The sequence below is a fragment of the Trichosurus vulpecula genome, chromosome 2, assembly GCF_011100635.1.
Source record: "Trichosurus vulpecula isolate mTriVul1 chromosome 2, mTriVul1.pri, whole genome shotgun sequence".
NCBI classification, from domain to species: domain Eukaryota; kingdom Metazoa; phylum Chordata; class Mammalia; order Diprotodontia; family Phalangeridae; genus Trichosurus; species Trichosurus vulpecula.
This window is the reverse complement of record NC_050574.1, coordinates 300,544,231-300,563,990: the sequence shown is the minus strand read 5'-3', so window position 1 is coordinate 300,563,990 and position 19,760 is coordinate 300,544,231. Positions and strand designations below refer to the sequence as shown.

At 40.4% G+C, this 19,760-nt stretch overlaps 1 protein-coding gene across 1 annotated transcript in view; it reads right to left on the bottom strand.

The window, feature by feature from the left end:
• The window catches only part of MARCO (macrophage receptor with collagenous structure), a 57,900-nt gene that overhangs the window by 13,103 nt on the left and 25,037 nt on the right, over positions 1-19,760 (bottom strand). The window contains exons 9-12 of the mRNA XM_036746851.1: positions 11,570-11,668; positions 11,445-11,480; positions 10,702-10,800; positions 10,430-10,492 (exon numbers count right to left, since the gene is read on the bottom strand). Coding sequence (XP_036602746.1) covers positions 10,430-10,492; positions 10,702-10,800; positions 11,445-11,480; positions 11,570-11,668 — 297 coding nt within the window. The remainder of the gene's footprint in view (positions 1-10,429; positions 10,493-10,701; positions 10,801-11,444; positions 11,481-11,569; positions 11,669-19,760) is intronic.

Below are 19,760 nucleotides of genomic sequence, written 5' to 3'. Positions count from 1 at the left end.
TTTAAGTGAGGGAGGGCTGTGCAAGGTCACCAGTCTCGCTTTCTCCTCCGGAGCCATTTGGGTCCAGTGGTCAGATATCATTCAGGGTGACTGGAGATGACCCAGGATGCAGTGGGAGACCATGGCCTTTTTAAGCTGAAGTCTTTAACAAGTCTCAGTTTGATTGAGGCAACACCCATTCAGTGATTAAGGCTTAATAAGAAATGAGACAGAGGATAGCCTCTTTACCTGGTCACATGCATATTACATAGCACATACTTACATGATATGGGATATATACACATGTGACCACATAAATATACATGTACATAAAACCACACCTTATGTTTATATATGCATATATACATATACGCATGTATTAATTTGTACATACATTTACATAACACATGTATATATGTGCATGTATGTGTGCATGTGTATATACATACACATATAACCTTAAATTGCCTAAACTTTCCGTATAGATTTGTATATTGTATACATTTAGATATGTATACATGCATATACACGCACATGCAGGTATATACTGTTTGTAAATATAATATAGGTCTATATAATATATGTGTATATTACAGAGCTGGAAAGGATGTCACAAACCCTATAGTCCAACACCTTCATTTTCCATATGAAGAAAGAGAGGCCTAGGGAAGTAAGGGGACTTGTCCAAGGTCACACGAGAGATGGTCCTCTGGCTCCACTATACCACACTGCAACTCTCTCCCTCTACCCATTGGTTCTCATATTATCATCTCCTGGGCCCTGGGGTAAAAATAATTATTCAGTTATTCAGAACAGATAACAGAAGATATGGAATCGGCACCAGTTATATCAAATCCCATCTCTGATCCTAGGTGACTCTGGACAAGCTGCTTAACTTCCCTGGGCCTCCATTTCTTCATCTTTAAAATGAGGGCATTGGATCAGATGGCCTCTAAGGTCCCTCCCACTTTCCATCTGTGATCCTATTGTAAGGCAGCTAGGTGCGGGACTGAATAGAGTGCGGGACTTGGAGTCAGGAAGACCTGAATTCAAAACCAGCCTTAGGCACTTACTAGTTGTGTGACCCTGCGCAAGTTATTTTATCTTTGTTTGCCTCTGTTTCCTCATCTGTTAAATGGGGATAATAATAGCACCTACCTCCCGGGTTGTGAGGATAAAATGAGCTAATATTTGGAAAGTGTAAATCTTAAAGATCTATAGAAATTCTAGCTATCATCATCACCATCATCACCATCACCACCATCACCATCATCACCATCACCACCATCACCATCACCACCATCACCATCATCATCATCACCATCATCACCATCATCACCATCATCACCATCACCACCATCACCATCATCACCATCATCACCATCATCATCATCACCATCATCACCATCATCACCATCACCACCATCACCATCATCACCATCATCATCATCACCATCATCACCATCATCATCATCACCATCATCATCATCACCATCACCACCATCACCATCATCACCATCATCATCATCACCATCATCACCATCATCATCATTACCATCATCACCATCATCATCACCACCATCATCATCACCATCATCATCATCACCATCACCATCATCATCATCATCCTTGTCATGGTTGTTGTTGTAAGGCAATATTCCCTCAAATTACTGCCCTTTTCACATGGAGCGGGTTAGTCTCAAAAAGGGCAGTAAGAGTACTTTTGTGTAAAGAAAAAGAATTATGCCAATGGGTCAAGAATATAAGATATTGCCTCTGTTATTAATAAATATTTTGATCACTGGAAATGGTAGGAAAAGAATTTTGGTTTAATAAAAATTACTAAAATATGTGTATGAAGAAACAGTTTCCAGGTATAATTTAAGCAGGTTCACACAGAAAGTGATCTGTGGCATAATAATATAAAGACTTAAATCATCCTGCAAAAAGATATAATGATGAGTTCTATCTTGTTTGTTAGTGAGCAGTTTGATGGTTCATAGGGGCAGAGAAAAAATTTTTTCATTAAAAATGGGAATAATGCGAGTATGAATTAATAGTTTCAAGGACACAGAAGACCATGTTGAGAAATTTGTGCTGTGGGGCATTATGGTCCTGAAAGATCCAGGAAATAGGAAGCAGAAGCTGGGTTGTTAACAGTGAAGAGATTGAAGACCCAGGTAATTGTATGAGCAGGTAGTGAAAAATATATTTATTGGGGTTGTGTGAAGAAACCAGCAACAGGGGCAGTCTTCTGAAGGAAAGATTTAACTATGGGATTTCTGATTGACAGCCTCATTGGATCAGAGCTTCAGTTTCAGATATTACTCTTCAGTGCCATCTACAGCTTAAGTGAGGGAAAGCCTCAGAAGTGCCTATTTATTTTGCAATCCTCTTACCCTCTGGTTTGAAAGGGAAAATAGAAAAGTGGAAAGACAGGTTTGTAGTTTATGTATAGGATGAAATCCTGAGATTTCATATGATAACACAGAGTCCTGGTAAATGAAGAATTGGCTAAGCTTGTTCACTTTGCTCACTGAGGTAACTCGAGCTCTTATGTTGTGATCTCTGTTTCAATTTGACTGAACAATACAGGATTATGGTAAGTGAATACTAGCTGGGTTTGGTCTGTATTGCCCAGAGACAGTCAGCCCAACAAACTTTGCAATTCATTAGGCTCAAAGGAAACTACTATAGAAATTACCCAGTGATGTTCCCTCAATACAATAGGTGTATAAGTTGAAAGAGCTTATAAATATTATATCACTTTGTGTATAGAAGTACATTTGCCCAATGGAAGAGTGTAAGTTCTAGCAGACAAGCAGTTAGTAGAGAAGTGGTTTAGCGTGTTGCATGTGTTCTCAAATGGACCAACAACATTAGAGCCTTCAGTCCGGAGTTGTGAATTAACTTGAATATATGGGTTTTCTTCTCCCATGTGCTTCCCTGCTAGGTTCCTGTGTGTGGCCACTTTCCCTCAAATACACCAAAACATTGGTGGTAGACTGTGGCAAAGGTTTATGTGTAAATTTTGATTTGTTTTTATCATTCATACACTTACTTTAATATATGAGTACCGGTGATGTTTTTTTTTTTTACCTTATTGCTAAGTAGTTGGTTATATTTAAGACCTATAAATGTCATCTTGTGAATTTCTGGTTTGTGTAAGTAGAAATACATTGATGGGGGCTTGAATGGCAAGTAGAGGACATATATTCCTACTCAACAGGGTTACCCCTAGGACCTCAAGAAAATTTGAGTGTAATTGAATGGTGATGGTCCTTGTCTAGGAGCTTAAACCTCCTAGTGTGAAAACTGGTTGGAGAGAATGAGTCAGCCCAGAGAATGAGTAGGACCCATGTAAGAAGTATAAAGTACTACAGAAAAGTGGTTGTATATAGCCCATATACTACTGGGCATTACACTATGAAATCTTTCCATATCTATCTATCTATCTATCTATCTATCTATCTATCTGTCTATCTATCTATCTCCAATGTATATTATATATAATATTCCATATATACACATGGAGCACAGAAGTAGATTATTATATGTAGTACATATACCTATGTGTTGTTACACATAATTCATATATATGATAGGTAGAAAGGTAGACAGACAGATAGGTAGGTAGGTAGGTAGATAGATAGACAGACAGACAGACAGACACAGAGAGATAGATCAATATGAAAGAGCTTATGACTCAGAGCAAGGAGACCAGGAGACAAATTTCAAAGATGTCTGGGTCTGAGGGCTTGGGTGCAAGAGCCAAAAAGAAAGGGAATAGAGACAACAGGACTCCTAGGGGGTAAATGGATATCTGCCACAACTGTGAAGAAGATTACTGATGAGACAGAAAATACGACCAGGAAACAAAAGGGAATATAATCAGTTTCCAGGTAGGAAGGGACTTGGTACCATCAGAATCCCAAGAGTGGGCCTTACGTGTGAAAGTAGAAGGTGTGAGAGGTAGCATGACCCAAGAGAAATGACTTGCCAAAGATTGTATAGTAAGTGGCAAAGCCAGAATCAAACCTAAGACCTTTGACTCTAAGCCTAGCATGCTTTTCACAGAATCATTCTGGATTGGGCCTTGCTGAGCACTGGGGAAATGGGGAGCACAACAGCAGTCATCTCCTGGCCCAGAGAGCAGGAACAATGAAGATTTACATATATATGTATATATAGTTATCCTTTCCAGATTGCAAGGTTAGGGGCGTTGTGTCCCTATGATCTGGAAAATCTGTGTAAAATTTTTTGGCTTTTTCTTCATGCCAGAGAAAAACTCTGAATTATTATGGTACTAAAAGATAAAATATGTTGCTATTATAAAATACTATACACATACTTTATGAATTTGTGACTTTCTGCACTTTTTCTGTGTCATCTGCTGGTCTTTCTTTGTATGTCATCAGTCCCTTTTGCATAACTCTCCCAAAATTCCCATTCAATTTCTTATGCTGACCCACAATATATCAAAACTGCATTGGGGAAAGTCATGATGTGGAAGAGATAGCTGTATACATGTACATACACTACACATACACACAAATACATATACAGATACATATACAGATATATTTGTATATGTATATATGCATTGAAATTTGAATTTTATGGTAAACTTCTTGGATTCCAAGTTTGATCAGATATTTATTTTTCTCTGGCATCGTGAGAAAGAAACAAACTTTTTATTATATGAAGATGAATAGTCATTACCAAAGAAACAGTGGCTACAGAACTTGTCCTCATTGGCAGAGTAGCAGAAGGCAGAAAATTATCTATTCATATTCACTGTACATTTGAGAAAATTTTTTGATTGTGAACTTTAGATTCTTGTTAAGCAATCTCCTGAGGCAGCAGATCTCAAGCTATGAATTAATAATTAGGAAGTAGAGAGGTAGGTGTCATTAGAAATTGGGTCAGGCACAAGAGTCCACTGTTCATTGGCTCCAGGGTGAGTCTGTAACCCTAAGTCTGCCAATGAGGAGGGATCAAAGTGAGGTCCACCAAGGAGTATGAAGAGAGAGCAAGAACAAAAGTTCAGTCTGGAAGGAGACCCTGTGCTGGATGCTTGACTTGGGCAAGAATAACACAATCTTAGACTTAGAGTGGGAAGGAACCTTAGCAATCTTCCAGTCCAAACATTCACACACACACACACACACACACACACACACACACAGAGAGAGAGAGAGAGAGAGAGAGAGAGAGAGAGAGAGAGAGAGAGAAACAGACAGACAGACAGATACAGAGAAAGAGAGACAGAGACAGAGAAAGACAGAAAGTTAGAGACAGACAGAGAGAAACTACTTGGAGGATGGACAGCTCTAGGAGAAAACGAGATGGGTGATAATCATGTTTGAAATCAAAGCTTGAAGGCAAGGGAGAAATCTTTAGGATTAGATGGAGAAAGCTCTTTCTTTCAAAGGAACCAGTAGACTACCAGTGGGTCATAGGATCATAGATTTAGATCACAGAAGAGTCTTATTCCAAGCCCCACCTTTTACAGATGAGGAAACAGAGAGACCCAGAGAGGTTAATTAAACAACTTTCCCAAGACACAAAGATGGTAAGTGGCAAAGCAGGCATTTGAATCCAGACACTCTGATTCCAGATTGGTTCATTGGGCCATGCTGCCTCTTTGGCCAATGTGAAGGGTGAGGATAAGGACTATAAGACAATCCTGAAACCCAGGAGAATGACTTGTCCAGAGCAAGGAGAAAGGGTAAGTAAGAAAGGGGCATACTCATGGGGAGCTTGGGGATCCCACAGCCAGAACTATAAGTCGAGGCAGTAGGTTTTGGAAGGACTGAGACATTTGGCAGCCTTGGCAAGCTAAACCCATCAGCTAGAAATTTAAGAGTTTGATCTAACAGGCAGATGAGACAGGATTAGGCCTGCTGGCTAAGGGCAAGAGCTGGAAAAAAAAGGGACCGACTCTCAGCCAGGAGAACACTATGGGAAGACGGATCTTTTGTTCCAATCACATTTGTATATGGGCTCAGGACCTAATGAGAAGATCTTTGTAAACTTATACACTTTTTACCTTCATTTAGTAGCAAAAATAATTAAAACTTCCTAAAAGGAGAATTCTGCATTTTTACAGGAACGGAACAATAGAGAACGAAAAAACAACGCTGTGTTTTCTTTGGATGGAAAGGCTGGGTGGCGTTGGGGGAGGGAATGGAAAACTCAAATGGAGAGACATTAGGAGTGAGAAACCAGAAAGAAGTGTCATCAAGCAAAGCCCTGGTGCTGGCACAAGAAAAGGATGGGTTTTAAAGCATAGGAAACAGAAATGAAGGTGAAGAGGGGACAGAAAAAGAAAGCAAGGAAATGTAGTCCGGGAAGAAAGAACTTCCTTCCCAAAAGGAGTTCAGCTCCTTTCCCTAACTCTTAGTTATTTTCTTAAGTGTTGCCAACAGACTCACAGCCCACACCAAAGACCATGTCCTAAATGCTATAAACACTTTAATCTATGCCCTGCCACCCCTCTGCCCTGATGGGTGACTTCCTCTTCTGGCCCACTCTTTGGGAATGGTCCTACCTATGCCTCACTTCATCCTCTACTTTTCCTCTACTTTAGTTAACCTTAATAATCCCTTGCAGCTGCATAAAATCCTCTTCCTATTTCTTTCCTCACCTTCTGACTCTGGAATCATGATGAAATCATCACTGGTCCTCCAAGGGAAACTATGGCCCCACTCACCTGGTAACTCTCAGGACCAAAATGCCCCTCCATAGCAATCACTACCATATATACAGTCAATTCTCAATGTTTTCAGGAGAATGTTCCCAGAAAAAGGTACAAAAGTAAAAAAAAAAGCAAATGTTGATACATCGAACCTATGGGAAGTAGGGGATCAGGTTCCTATGATTACCAAAAACTGTAGTTGTTTGCTAGAAATTGCTGAAAATAGACTTTTTACATACAATTCTTTATAACAAAACATTAGTTCTGATTATAAGCATGTTTCCTAACACAGTAACCATGAAATAACCCATAAAATACAGTCCACAAAGTTAAATTGGTAACATGTGAAATATTTTTTCTCACTAGTAATTCCCTAGAATTCTGTGATATTTCATGCTAACATCTCAAAAAAAAAAAAACAAACCAAAGTGAAGACATTGATTTCAGACAATACTATACTGCTCTAAACCTCTCTATGTTAGCCATCCTCTGAAAACTAAGGGAGAGGTTGCTGGGACTTTAGTCTCTACTGTTGGAAGACTGGTGAGAAAGCTGTTTATCTATAAGGTAGAGTGAACAAGAGCAATGAAGGGAGTGAACAAGACCAGTGAAGCACCTAGTAGGATTCTAACCACTCCACAAACTTGCATGCATCATGCCTCTCATTTTTTTTCTCTACTCCACATAGCCACAAATGTGCAAAAGTGAAAATTAGGTTACTATTAAAGTCACTGGAATACCTGAAGTTGTGAAAATTAAATGTGTGAATGTTGAGGATTGACTGTATATTGTCTCTTCCTATATGATGTAAACTCCTTGGGAGGAGGGGTCTGTTGTAATTTTGACTACCCTCTCTTCCTCAATACTTTTCCTCACTAAGTTTTCATGGCACTTCTCCCTCTATATTCTCTCTCAATAACTTCATCAGCTCCCATGGATTTAACTATCATTTCTATGCAGATGACTCCTAGATCTACATATCCAGCCCCAGACTCTCCCAAGAGCTTCAGTCCTATATCAACAACTGTCTTTTGGATATCTTTAACTGCATCTCCCAGAAATATCTTAAACTTAACATATCTAAAATTAAACTTATTATTTCCCCCAACCCTTTTCTCTTCTAAACATCCCCATTTCCATCAAAGATAACACCAACACCATCCTTCCAGTGTCACCTAATTTTAGTGCCATCTTTGACTCCTTATTATCCTTTACCACACATATCCAATCAGTTGCCAGATTTTGCTGCATCTACCTTCGTAACATCTCTTATGTCTGATCCCTTCTCTCCAATCTCATAGCCACCACCTTAGCTAAGGTCCTTAGTTCAGGGAAAGGTACTAGGTCCTCTAACCTAGAACATTGCAACTGCTTCCTAATTGCTCTCCTTGTCTCAGGTTTCTTACCAATCCAGTCCATGCTATACATTGCTGCCAAAGAAATTTTCCTTGAATGCAATCTGACCATATGACTCCCCTAATCAACTAATACCAGTGGCTTCCCATTGCCTCTCAGATAAAACACCAACTCTTCTGTTTAGCTTTTAAAGCCCTTCAGAACCTAGCCCCAACTATTTTTATACTCCCTTCTCATATTACACTCTCTCCTTCCCCTTTAGATCCAGCCAAACTGCTCTCCTCTGTCTTCATTCACAACACTATCTCCTGTCTCCTTCTACGTCTTTGCACTGGTCATCCCCTGTGCCTGGAATGCACTCTCTCTTTACTTCTGACTCAAAGGGCCAATCTCTTTCTTAAAATACAGCTCAGATACCATCTTCTGCATGAAGCCTTTCCAAATACACTATCCTTCCCATAGTATCTTTTATTTAACTGCTATATATCTGCATTGACTTTATATTTTTGCTGTGCATACTTTTACATGTATTTATTGTCTCCCCCAATAGAATTTAGGCTAATCCTGAGTAGGGATCGTTTCGGTTTTTGTACTTGTAATCCAAGTAGGTAATATAGTGTTTGGTACGTAGTAAGCTCTTAATAAATGCTTTTCATTAATTCATTCATTCGTGATCTTGAATAAGAAAAGATTAGACCAGAAGGTAAGGAGGATTGCATACAGCTGGTCCTTAAAGGGTCACATAGTCTTGAAGCTGAAGTGCTTTTCCACTTGGTATTACTTGGCTACAAGAGATGCCCCTCCCCCAAACCCCACTTTCCCAAGAAGTTTGCCAGAATTATCAAGGTACTTCCCCAAGTGGGTTCAGGAAGCAGGCTTCTTAAAACACTCTCACAGAAAATTGCAGTTAATTGGGAAACTGCAACATAACAAAAATCAGTTGAGAAGGAGAAAACAGGTAAGGCGGATGGAAGTTTCTAAAGAAGGGAAGTGGGAAGTATTCAAATGTGTGGAGAGAGGAAGTTCTGAGCATTCCTGTCCATTTGGCTGAACCCTTGATGCTGGGGAGGTGAGGGTCACCAGGCTACCCTCAGTATCCCTTTAAAGACTCAGTGTCTCTAATCAGAGCTAGCTAGGTGGTAGAGAGGATAGAGTGTTGAACCTAGAATCAGGAAGATTTGAGTTTAAATCCAGTCTTAGACACTTTTTAGCTGTGTGACCCTGGGCAAGTTACTTAACTTCTGTTTGCCTCAGTTTCCTCAACTGTAAAATGGGGATAATAACAGACCTACAAATGAGATAATTTGTAAAACACTTAACACAATACCTGGCACATAGTAGGTGCTATGTAAATGCTTATCTCCCCTCACCCCCACCCCTGACCCTTTGTCTGTGACAATCTTCTGGAAGAGAGGCGATGGCAGAACTAAGGGTGCAGAATGAGACATATTCTTTTGGACATGGCCAATGAGGGAATCTGTTTTGCTTGATTATGCAATTTGTAACTTTTAAAAGTTTTGTTTGTTTTTTTCTTTTCTCTTGGAGAGATGAAGAAGAGGTGAGAGGGTGGAAAAAAGATTTTGGTTAATTGAAAAAGGTAAATTAAATTTTTAGAAGTTTTAAAAAACAAAAAGGCTCATTGCCTCTCTGCTTTTCCTGAACTCACCAAGTTACTTCTGAAGTAAATCTGGTTTCTCAAATAGGTTTCCTTATTGAAATAGATAGGCAAGCTGACTGAGCCAAAGGCTCCAGTTTTAGTATTTCTGACAGTTGCAGTTTTTGGAGTAAGCTAGGAAATTGACAGTATTATGACACTCTCTTGGAGTTTGGTTGGCATGAATCAACGCCTCCCACCCCCTTATTGCATGTAGACTGACTGAGTTTCTGAGCCTTCAAAGCTTAGAGCTTGCCCAAAGATCAGTAGACACCAAGGCCTGACCTGAATCATTATTGCTATTGGGAAGCTAATAATGATGGCATGTATAGGGAGGGGTCAATTATTCCTGTACTTCAGCAATGAGCTGATGGCCACAGATGTAGTGGAAGTTTGGAAGGCAAATTACTATTCCTTCCATGACCCTGGCACAAATTCTGGTTGTGGAACTAGAGAGAGACAATAGAGTAAAGTGCTTTATGTTCATAAAAGTGCCAAATTATTATCTACTATAGTTAGGTCAGTCACTGAAGACCCTCTGGAAAAGGGGAATATACCTGAGTCTCGTGTGTCCAGAAGCCTGGGTGAGGGGTGGGAAAGGGGCCAGAGGGATAGATAGGAAAGGGATTGAGACAAATATAGTTTTGCTTAGCTCTGGCAAGTGGAGAGAAGATGTTGCAGTGGCCTGAGCCCCTGAATGTTCTGCCCAGGGATCTGATAGCCTGTGTTCTTGTTGTTACCTGAATCTCCTTTGTCTCCTTTTGCACCTGGTGCTCCCTTAAGTCCAGATGAGCCTGGAGGCCCTAGAGATCAAATGAAGCACAGAGATGGTTAGGAGTGGGTAGAGGTAGCTTTCAGGATTCACCATAAAAATCAAGAGATGGAGCAGTAGAAGGTATACTTGTTTAAGACAGGAACTGTCTGGTTCTTGACTTTGTATCCTCATTGCCAAGCTCAGTGCCTGGCACAATGTAAGCTCTCACCAGGTGATCATGGAGTCGAACTGAATTACCTGGTGGTCCAGGAGGGCCATATTTGCCAGATTCTCCCTTGGCACCAGAAACTCCTGGCAAACCTGGTATTCCAGAGATACCCTTAGCTCCAGGCTGACCTGAAAGTAAATAAAACCATCAAGTTGGTGGTCATTTTAGTGAAGTTTTTGGATAAACTTAAGAGATACCCTCTTAGCTTGTCCTCAAAGATCAAAGATTTGCCCTCACCCACCCCTAAACATCTCAGAACACACCTTTAAACATCTCACTTCAGAAAGCTTCAGCTGTGACTCAAATGCTCACTAGTAAAGACATCCATGGAGATTTTTTAATTGATTTTTTAATAATCTACTGGCAGACCCAGGCTGTTAGGACTTATGTGCTTGTTTGAGACCATGCTTTGGATTTTGATGGCACTACCTTACATTGCAGAAGAAAGGGGAAAACATAATAGAGAATATCAATCAGTATGGCCGCCTCTTGCTTCTCAGTTGCTCTAGAGGAAGTAAACTTTTTAGAAACCCAGACATCTATAGAGAGTATCTCTGGGTTAAATGTACATGGAAAACACACACACACACACACACACACACACACACACACACACAGAAATGCTGAAATAGAGAGGGTTTCTCAGGCTGACCCTGAGTTGGGGTTCTGTTCAGCAATCAGGATGCTTTGGGGACTTGACAAATACCAAATTGTTAGCAATGGTGCCAAGAATAAAGCTAATGCAGATATCATTCTTTCTCCCAGCTCTTACCTGGCTCTCCTTTTGGCCCAGGGGACCCATTCATTCCTGAAATTAAAAAAAAAGTTTTTCAGGTAACCTTTCCCATAGGGTCACCTTAATGGAAAATGGGGGTATCTGATCATATGACATCTTACCAGCTTTGCCTGGCTCCCCAGCCACACCCTGTAAACCACGTGATCCTGGAGGTCCCATCATGCCTGTATCTCCTTTCTGGCCCACTTCCCCTTTGCTTCCTAGGAAAACAAGAAAACATAAGTTAGACTTAAATAGAAGCAATGATGATATCTTTATTTATTTATTTTTGCTGTTCCTAATCCATTAATTTATTTATTCATTTTCAACCAGCATTCATGAAGTATTCACTATGTGCCAGGTACTATGCTAGATTCTGGAAATACAAAGAGAAAAATGAAACAATCTCTGTCCTTAAGGTGTTTACATTCTATTGGGGGAGCGAAGAAACAGAAAATACACAGAAAAGTAAATATAAAATATATACAAAGATATACCATTAGAATTTAAGCTCCTTGAGGTCCAGGACTATTTATTTCACTTTCATCTTTGCGTTTTGAGTGCTCAGCACAGTGCTGGGCACATAAGAAGTGCTTAATAAATGATTGTTGATTGATTATAAAGTAATGTGTGTGTGCTTGGGTGGTGGGGAGATAGTGGCCCCTAGCAACTTGGGAAATCAGAAAAAGTCTTGTGTAGGAGGAGACATTTGAACTGAACTGTATAAGGAAGCCAGGGATTCTCAGAGGTAGCAGTGAGAAGGATGTGCCCTCCAGGCCATCCACGGGGATGATCCATTTAAAGGCAGGCAAACACAAAATGGAACGACAAGTTCAGGGAGTATAAGCCATGGGTGTTTAGAAAAGAAAGTATATGAATGGTTTGACAATGACATGATTCAAATCAGGAAAAGGTAGCCTTTGTAATCACAAGAACCAGAATATGAAGGGATTCAGGTACCAAACAGAGGAATTCCCATTTTATCTCAGAGACAATAGGGAGCCCCTGTTGCTTCTTGGTCAGGGGTGACACAGATGTCTGCTTTAAAGAATAGCATTCTGGGAGTTATGTGGATGATGGATTCAGGAAGGGAAAGAATTGAGTCAAGGAGCCTAATTATGATGTTCCTGTAATAGTTCAGAGGTGATGAAGGACTGGACTAAGGTGGTAATGGCTTTGTAAGTCTGAAGGGGATGACGATGCAAGAGAAATTGTGGAATTAGGATCAATAAGACTTCACAACTTGGATATATGGGTGAGGGAGAGTGAAATCAAGGATTACTCTAAGATTGTGAACCTGGGGGGACTGGAACGATTTTGGTGCCCTCTATATAGAGAGAAAAGTGAGGAAGATGGGAGGGTTTCAGGAGAAAGATTTGTTCTGTTTTGGATATGCTGAATTCAATATGTCTTTGGGACATCCAGAGAAGTTGGTGATCAATTAATCAATTAACTACCAAGAGTATATTAAACACCTATAATATGTTAGGTACTGTGCGAGGCATAAGAATTATAAATTGAAAAATGAGATAGCCCTTGTTCTCAAGGCTATTTTTTAGATTCTACTGGAGGAATACAACATGTTCACAGATAAGTAAATATAAGGTATGTACGAAAATACAACAGGAAGTGATTTCAGGATGTGAGGGCAACTAAACTGAGAATGTCAGGACAGACTGCAGGCTCAGAAGAAAGAGCCAGACTGGATATAGAAACCTGAGTGTCAGCTGCAAAGAGATGATAATTGCCCCCATGGATGCTGATGAGACCACAAGAGAGAGTGATAATTAGAATAATAGCTTGCATTTATATAGTGGCTTAAGGTTTTCTAAGTGCTTTACAAATATTTCTCATTATTCTCACCACAAGGTATTTACATCCATTTTACAGATGAGGAAACTGGCAGGCCTAACTATGTGACCTTGGGAAAGTCATATCATCTCTCCGGGCCACAACTGCCACACCTGGAGGGGGCAGGATTAAGTAAAATGAGGGGGATGAATTTAGGTAGTTAAAAATGCTTAGACAATAAATAGTTGTACCATTTAAAGGCAGGCAAACACAAAATGGAATGACAAGTTGAGGGAACATAGGCCATGGGTGTTTGGAAAAGAAAGTATGGTACCAGAGGAGGTAGGCAGAGGTTGAATAACTTGCCCAGGGTCACATAGCTGGTAAGTGCCTGGGGCAGAATTTGAACTCAGGAAGATGAGCCTTCCTGAATCCTGGTCTGGTGCTCTATCCCACATAAGGGCATAAGGAGAGAAAATAAGAGGGTTCAGGATAGAGCCTTGGGGTGATGAGGAGATGAGATGTGGATGATAATCAAGCAAAGGAGAATGAGAAGTCAGGCAAACTGGAAAAGAACTAAGAGAGAGGTGTCAGGAAAAGAACCAGGAGTGCAGTATCCAGAAGAAGAGGGCCAAGATGAAGACCAAGAAAAAGACATGAGATTTGACATTAAAGAGGAGAGGAGGGAGGAGCATGAGGTCAAGAGCACAAGTAGAAGGAGCTGTTTTTATTTGAGAGTGATGGAAAGGATGAGAGAATGCAGGTTCGATGTTACTACTTTTGAGATACGTGACAGAGGAGGAGAGGAGATTCACATGCAGTGATGATCTTTCCATAAGGTATAAGACTATATGACTCATTGAGAGAGATGAGGAGAGATGCTGTGGTGGACTTGAGGAGAGAAAAGAAGGTTCAAACCAGCAGAGATACAGGGAGTGTGATAGTCAATTAGGGAAGAGAAATTGCGGATGAAATTAAGGATGCTGATGAACTGAGAAGACAAGGTATTTGAGAACATTAGCATATGAACTAAAGTCCCCAAATAACTATTTACTGTCTAAGCGTTGTTTACTACCTAAGTTCGTCCTCCTCATTTTACTTAACCCTGCCTCCTCCAGGTTTGGCAACTGTGGCCCAGAGAGATGATGTGACTTTCCCAAGGTCGCATAGTTACCAAGCCGGGACTAGATCACAAATCTCTACTCTGCATAAATAACAATAACTGACCTTTAAAATAGCTCTTTAAAATATGCAAAACATTTCATACATTATGTTACATTTGAATTGCACACCATAGGTAAGGTAAGTACTGAAGATATTATCCTCATTTTGTTGTTGTTTAATCTTCTTGACCCCACTTGGGGTTTTCTTGGCAGAGATACTGGAATGGTTTGCCATTTCTTTCTCCAACTCATTTTACAGATAAGGAAACTGAGACCCATAGGGTGAAGTGACTTGCCCAGGGTCACACATCTAGTAAGTGTCTGAGCCCGGATCTGAGCTTAAGAAGATGAGACTTCCTGACTCCAGGTGTGGCACTCTATCCACTGTGCCACCTAGCTGCCTCCTCATTTGACAGATGTGAAACTTAAGACTCAGCTAATTAGTAGTGTCGGAGATGGAGTTAGAATTCAGGTCTCCAGGTCTAGTGCTCTATCCACTATGCCATGCTGCAGAAGATAAACTCCTTGTCTTTAATGAGCCTCCAATCTATTTGGGGATATACTACTAAATGCATGTAAAGAAGGCTACCGGCAGAGATCAGTCAACTTGATGGGATTAAAGAATGAAGCCATTATTTGCAACCTTGATTATGTCTTCTTCATAGATTTGAAGAGATTTGACCATGTCTCCTGAATATGTGGGAACTTCTAAATATGTAGGCATTCCTAGTGCAGTGGATAGAGAACTGGACTTGGGAGCAAGGAAGGCCTGGGTCAAAATCCTACTTCTGTGATTTATAAGCTATATGACCCTGGAACAAGTCACTTAAACTCTTTCTAGACATTTCCTATGATCCCCTTTCCTTCATATGGTTTATGGTCCAGACAAACTAGACTCCGTTTCCTTATCTGTAAAATAAGAGGGATTTGATGGCTTCTAAGGTGTCTTCCAGCTCTAATCTATAATCCTATGATCTTATAAATGGTGATACTGATACCTATGGTATCTACCTTACAGGGTAGTTTTGAGGTTCAAATAAAGTATATAAAGAACTTTGTAAAGTGTTATGTAAATCTATATTATTATTTTTTGGTCTGAGTCTATGATTTCAAAGGTCTGAGAAACTTCACTATTAGTGAAGAAATTCATCTATAAATTACAGACTTAGGAAGATTCCCAGAACACTGAGGAGTTAACTGACTTGCCAATGGTCACAGAGGTAGGACATGAACTTTGGTCTTCCTGACTTTGTGTCTGGCCTTCCATCCATATTTGATGCTGCCTTTCACAGGTCCAGACTATTCTAATTATTGTCATCATCATTATCCTCGTTGGTTAAATAGTTCTTGGAATGCTTTAAATGGCTCAGGGCTAACGAGGTCTGAGCCTTGCAGGCCTATAATAAAGGTGCAGAGATTGCTGCTAGGGTAAGAGCTCAATAGCCCTCCTCCACCAAATAATCCTCAAGTGCAAGGTTAAGCAACAGCAAGAGAGTTAATAATAAAGACAACAGTGAGAGGGATGTGATGAGGCAGCGCATGATTCATTGCCGACTTTGAGTAGCACAGACAGGAAGTGCTAGGAGGTCTAAGCAATCAACCGTTCATTCACCTTATGAGAAACCAGACCTTCAGGTACAATCTGTACTCCCAAACTCATCTTAGCCTCTGAGCTTGTGAAATTAATTTTAAAAAATGAAATCTAGGGACTTCATGTCCTCAGATCTGACAGGGTGGGAGTAAATGCAAGACTCAAAACATTCAGAGAATTTTTTAAAAAGTATATGATTGTGTTTCCTTCTGTATTTTGTGTCTATTTTCCTGGAGCACCTTGATTTCAAACTTTCCACTCATCATCATTTGAAGCTCATTTGCGTTAGGTCTGTCCTTTTCTCATCCTTTGCTCTCACTCTTTGCCATTTATCTGTGGTGCATATCAATAGGGGTGGGGAGGTAGTTGGGAAGCTCCCCAGCCCAAAATATTTTTAGACTTCACTTCAGCAACTCACCCCAAATAAGGGCCCTACAGGGAGAGTGGCTACTCTCAGATGGGTTTCCCTATTCCTTCTGAGCCACAGGTTTTGTTTGACACGGTTCAATTTTTATCAATTTATAACCTAGAAAACCCTTACAAACAAACCTCTGTGGAGTACTTGCTACAGATAAAATCCCCATAATTATGAACTCTCTGGGACCTCCACTCTGGTTTGTCATTAAAGAACTGGGTTAAAATATTTTCCATTTATAGAAATCACATTCTTATTTTTGTAGGACCTAGAGATCAAAATATTTATACCCAGCCTCTGTGTAATGATAAAGCAGAAGTTTTCTCTGAACTCTAACATGTCAAAGATCCTCTGACAAGTTCAGGGATCTATTTGTGTCATGCTTTGATAAGCTCCTTTATTTGGGATTTTAGATGTGTTTTGTTCAGGGAGTCCAAACATGATTGGAAGGGAAGTTGAGGGTCATTGGCTCTATGATGGTAGAGCAAGAGAACCTAAAATGTTTCAACTCCAGTTAAGCTTTCCTTTCTCTGCAATGCAACAGATGATCTACCCCATTACTGAGAAGGACTTCTTACATGGACAAGGATTTATGAAGGTAATTACTGTAAAGAATTAGTTGAAACCAGGTCAACAAATCATTGTTACTATGCATGGCCCATTAACCAAGGAGATGGAAAATTTGAAAACAAAGCAAAACAACAACTTTTGTCTATGGCCACTTCTTAACATTGGTACAGAATTTTGCCTGTATTGATATGAATTCTGTCTCTTTCAAAAAGGAAGTGAGAACATTAGATATGAAGAGAGGCCAGAGATAGGGAATCATCACATGGTAGGGCTGGAAGGGAAATGACTTAAGGGGTTATCTAGTGCATCCCTCTTATTTTGGAGATGAAGAAACCAAGGTCTGATAAGTACGTTGCTCTCTTATATGACCCAATTCAATTGATCGACCAATAAACACTTACTATGCACCTACTATGTTCCAGGCACCGTTCTAAGTGCTGGGATTTGATTCAATAATGATATTGTGCGACAAGGCACTGTGACTTTATATTGCAGGAAGACACTATAAAACAGGGTTCTCCCCCACCTACCCAAGAAACTTGCAACTGATTGAGAGCCAGGGAAGGTCAGAGAAGGCTTCACAGAGGCCCAAATTTCACTTTAAAGGTGGATAGAAATTCTGAAAGGAGGCAATGAGGAGAAAGTGTATTTCAGGTTTGGAGGATAGATTGTGTGGATGCACTGAGGCAAGAGACAGAGTCCAGTTTGGAGCATAGAGTGTATGAAGGGCAGAAATGTGGAATGTCTGGAAAGGTTGGTTGGAGTCAGATTATGTGGGGTGCAGAATTTGGTAATAGGGAGCCACCTGAAGAGGGCATGATGTCATTAGATCTCTGCCTTAGAAAGATCATGCTGGTAGCTGTATAAAGGATGGATTACAGAGATGAGGCTGAGGATGGGAACTCAATTAGAAGGCTGTTATAATAGTCAAGGGAAGAGATGATGAAGGCCTAAATTAGAGGGTTGTCTGTATGAGTGGAAGAAGGGGATGGATGTGAAAGATAATAGCCTATTAGCATGGAAAGGCAGCTGATTAAATAGAGGTATGGGGCAGAAGAAAAAATCAAAGATAATACCAAGATATAAATCTGGATTACTGGGAGGATGATAGTACCCTTGATAGAAATAAGAAGCTTGGAAAAGGGGCAGGTTTAGAAAGGAAAGGGATGAGTTCTATTTTGGATGTGGCCAAATCGGGCTGTCTGAGAGACACCCAAGTTGAAATGTCCGTCATCAATTTGGTGATGTAAGACTGGACTTCGAGAGAGAGATTAGGGTTAGATATTAGACTTAAGAATTACTGGTGCAGAGATAATTAAGTCAGTGCTCTATTGAGCCAGGATTAAGCTCAGAGCTCAGCTTGAGGGGGCTGGAAGGGCAATGGAAGGGAATAAACATTTATTAAGTCCCTACTATGTGCCAGGCACCCTGCTAAGGTTTTACAAATATTATCTCATTTGGTCCTCACAGCAACTCTGAGAGAGAGAGATGACATTATTATTCCCATTTACAGATGAGGAAACTGAGGCAAGCAGGGTTAAGTGACTTGTGCAGGGTCACATGGCTAGTAAGTCTCTGATGCTGTATTTGAACTCAGATCTTCCTGATTCCAGGTAACTACTCTATCTAGGCTCTACCTAATTAGATAAGATAACCTCTAAGACCTTTTCTAGTTCTCAAATCTAAGGATCCCATGATTGGGAGGTAGAAGGCAGCTTAGAGATATCTAGGCCATGAGAGGTTCCCACCAACACTAAAATTTTATTGTTTTTTGCACAAGCCTCAGGGAAACCACAGGATTGAAGTTTTTGCCTTAAGAGGTGGGGAACTTGTGGCTTTGAGGCCACATGTGGCCCTCTAGGTCCTTAAATATGGCCTTTTGACTGAATCCAAACTTCACAGAACAAATCCCTTATTAAAAGGATTTATTCTGTAAAACCCAGACTCAGTCAAAAAACCTCACCCAAGCACCTAGAAGGCCACATGTTGCCTTAAGGCTGCAAGTTCTCCACCCCTGCCAGATACTCCATCTTAGACTGGGTTCAATACTATGTGGAGTTACTTTCATCTTTCAAAAAAACATGATTGCTGGGGTGAATTGGGTAAGAGAAATCTCATGATGATCTTTTTGGAAGGCCTTGAGGGGGGCTTCAGGATGGGGTTCCTGATTTCTGAGGAAATGAAACCATTGAACTTTTCATCAGAAAAATAGCAAATTTCATTTTCCAACTTTGGCAAAGGGTAAGGCAGCAAGACTTCTGACAGCAGAACTTGGGACATGGGGCTATAGTGCTGTTCAGTATGGCTCAGTATGCAGGGAAATGCTTTTAGGTTGGCTAGGAGCCAAAAGGCAGAGGGAGGAGACCTGGCCTTCAGGTTCTACCATGACTGGAAGTTCACTAACTAGCTGAATTACAACCAGCAAATCATCTGACTTCTGTGTTTCCTCCTGTTTCCTCAGCTGTTTAGTCGGCCAATCTGTTCTTGATGAAGCCAGCTTTCTGTGGTCACCACTTCCTTTTCTATATGTTCACTAAGCATCTCTTTAATAATCCATTCTAGAATTCTGCTGCCCTGCCCCACCCCCACCTCTGATCCCCCAGGAATTAAATTACTTTTCCCTTCCACTCCAAGTATCTATATTTTCATGATCTCTCAGACCACCTTTTCTTCTTTGAAGTCAAGGTCCTTAACACTTATACTTAATAGTAAATGTTTAACAACCAGCTCTCTGGGGGAACACACACATGCACATACGCACACACCACTTTCAAGCTTAATTG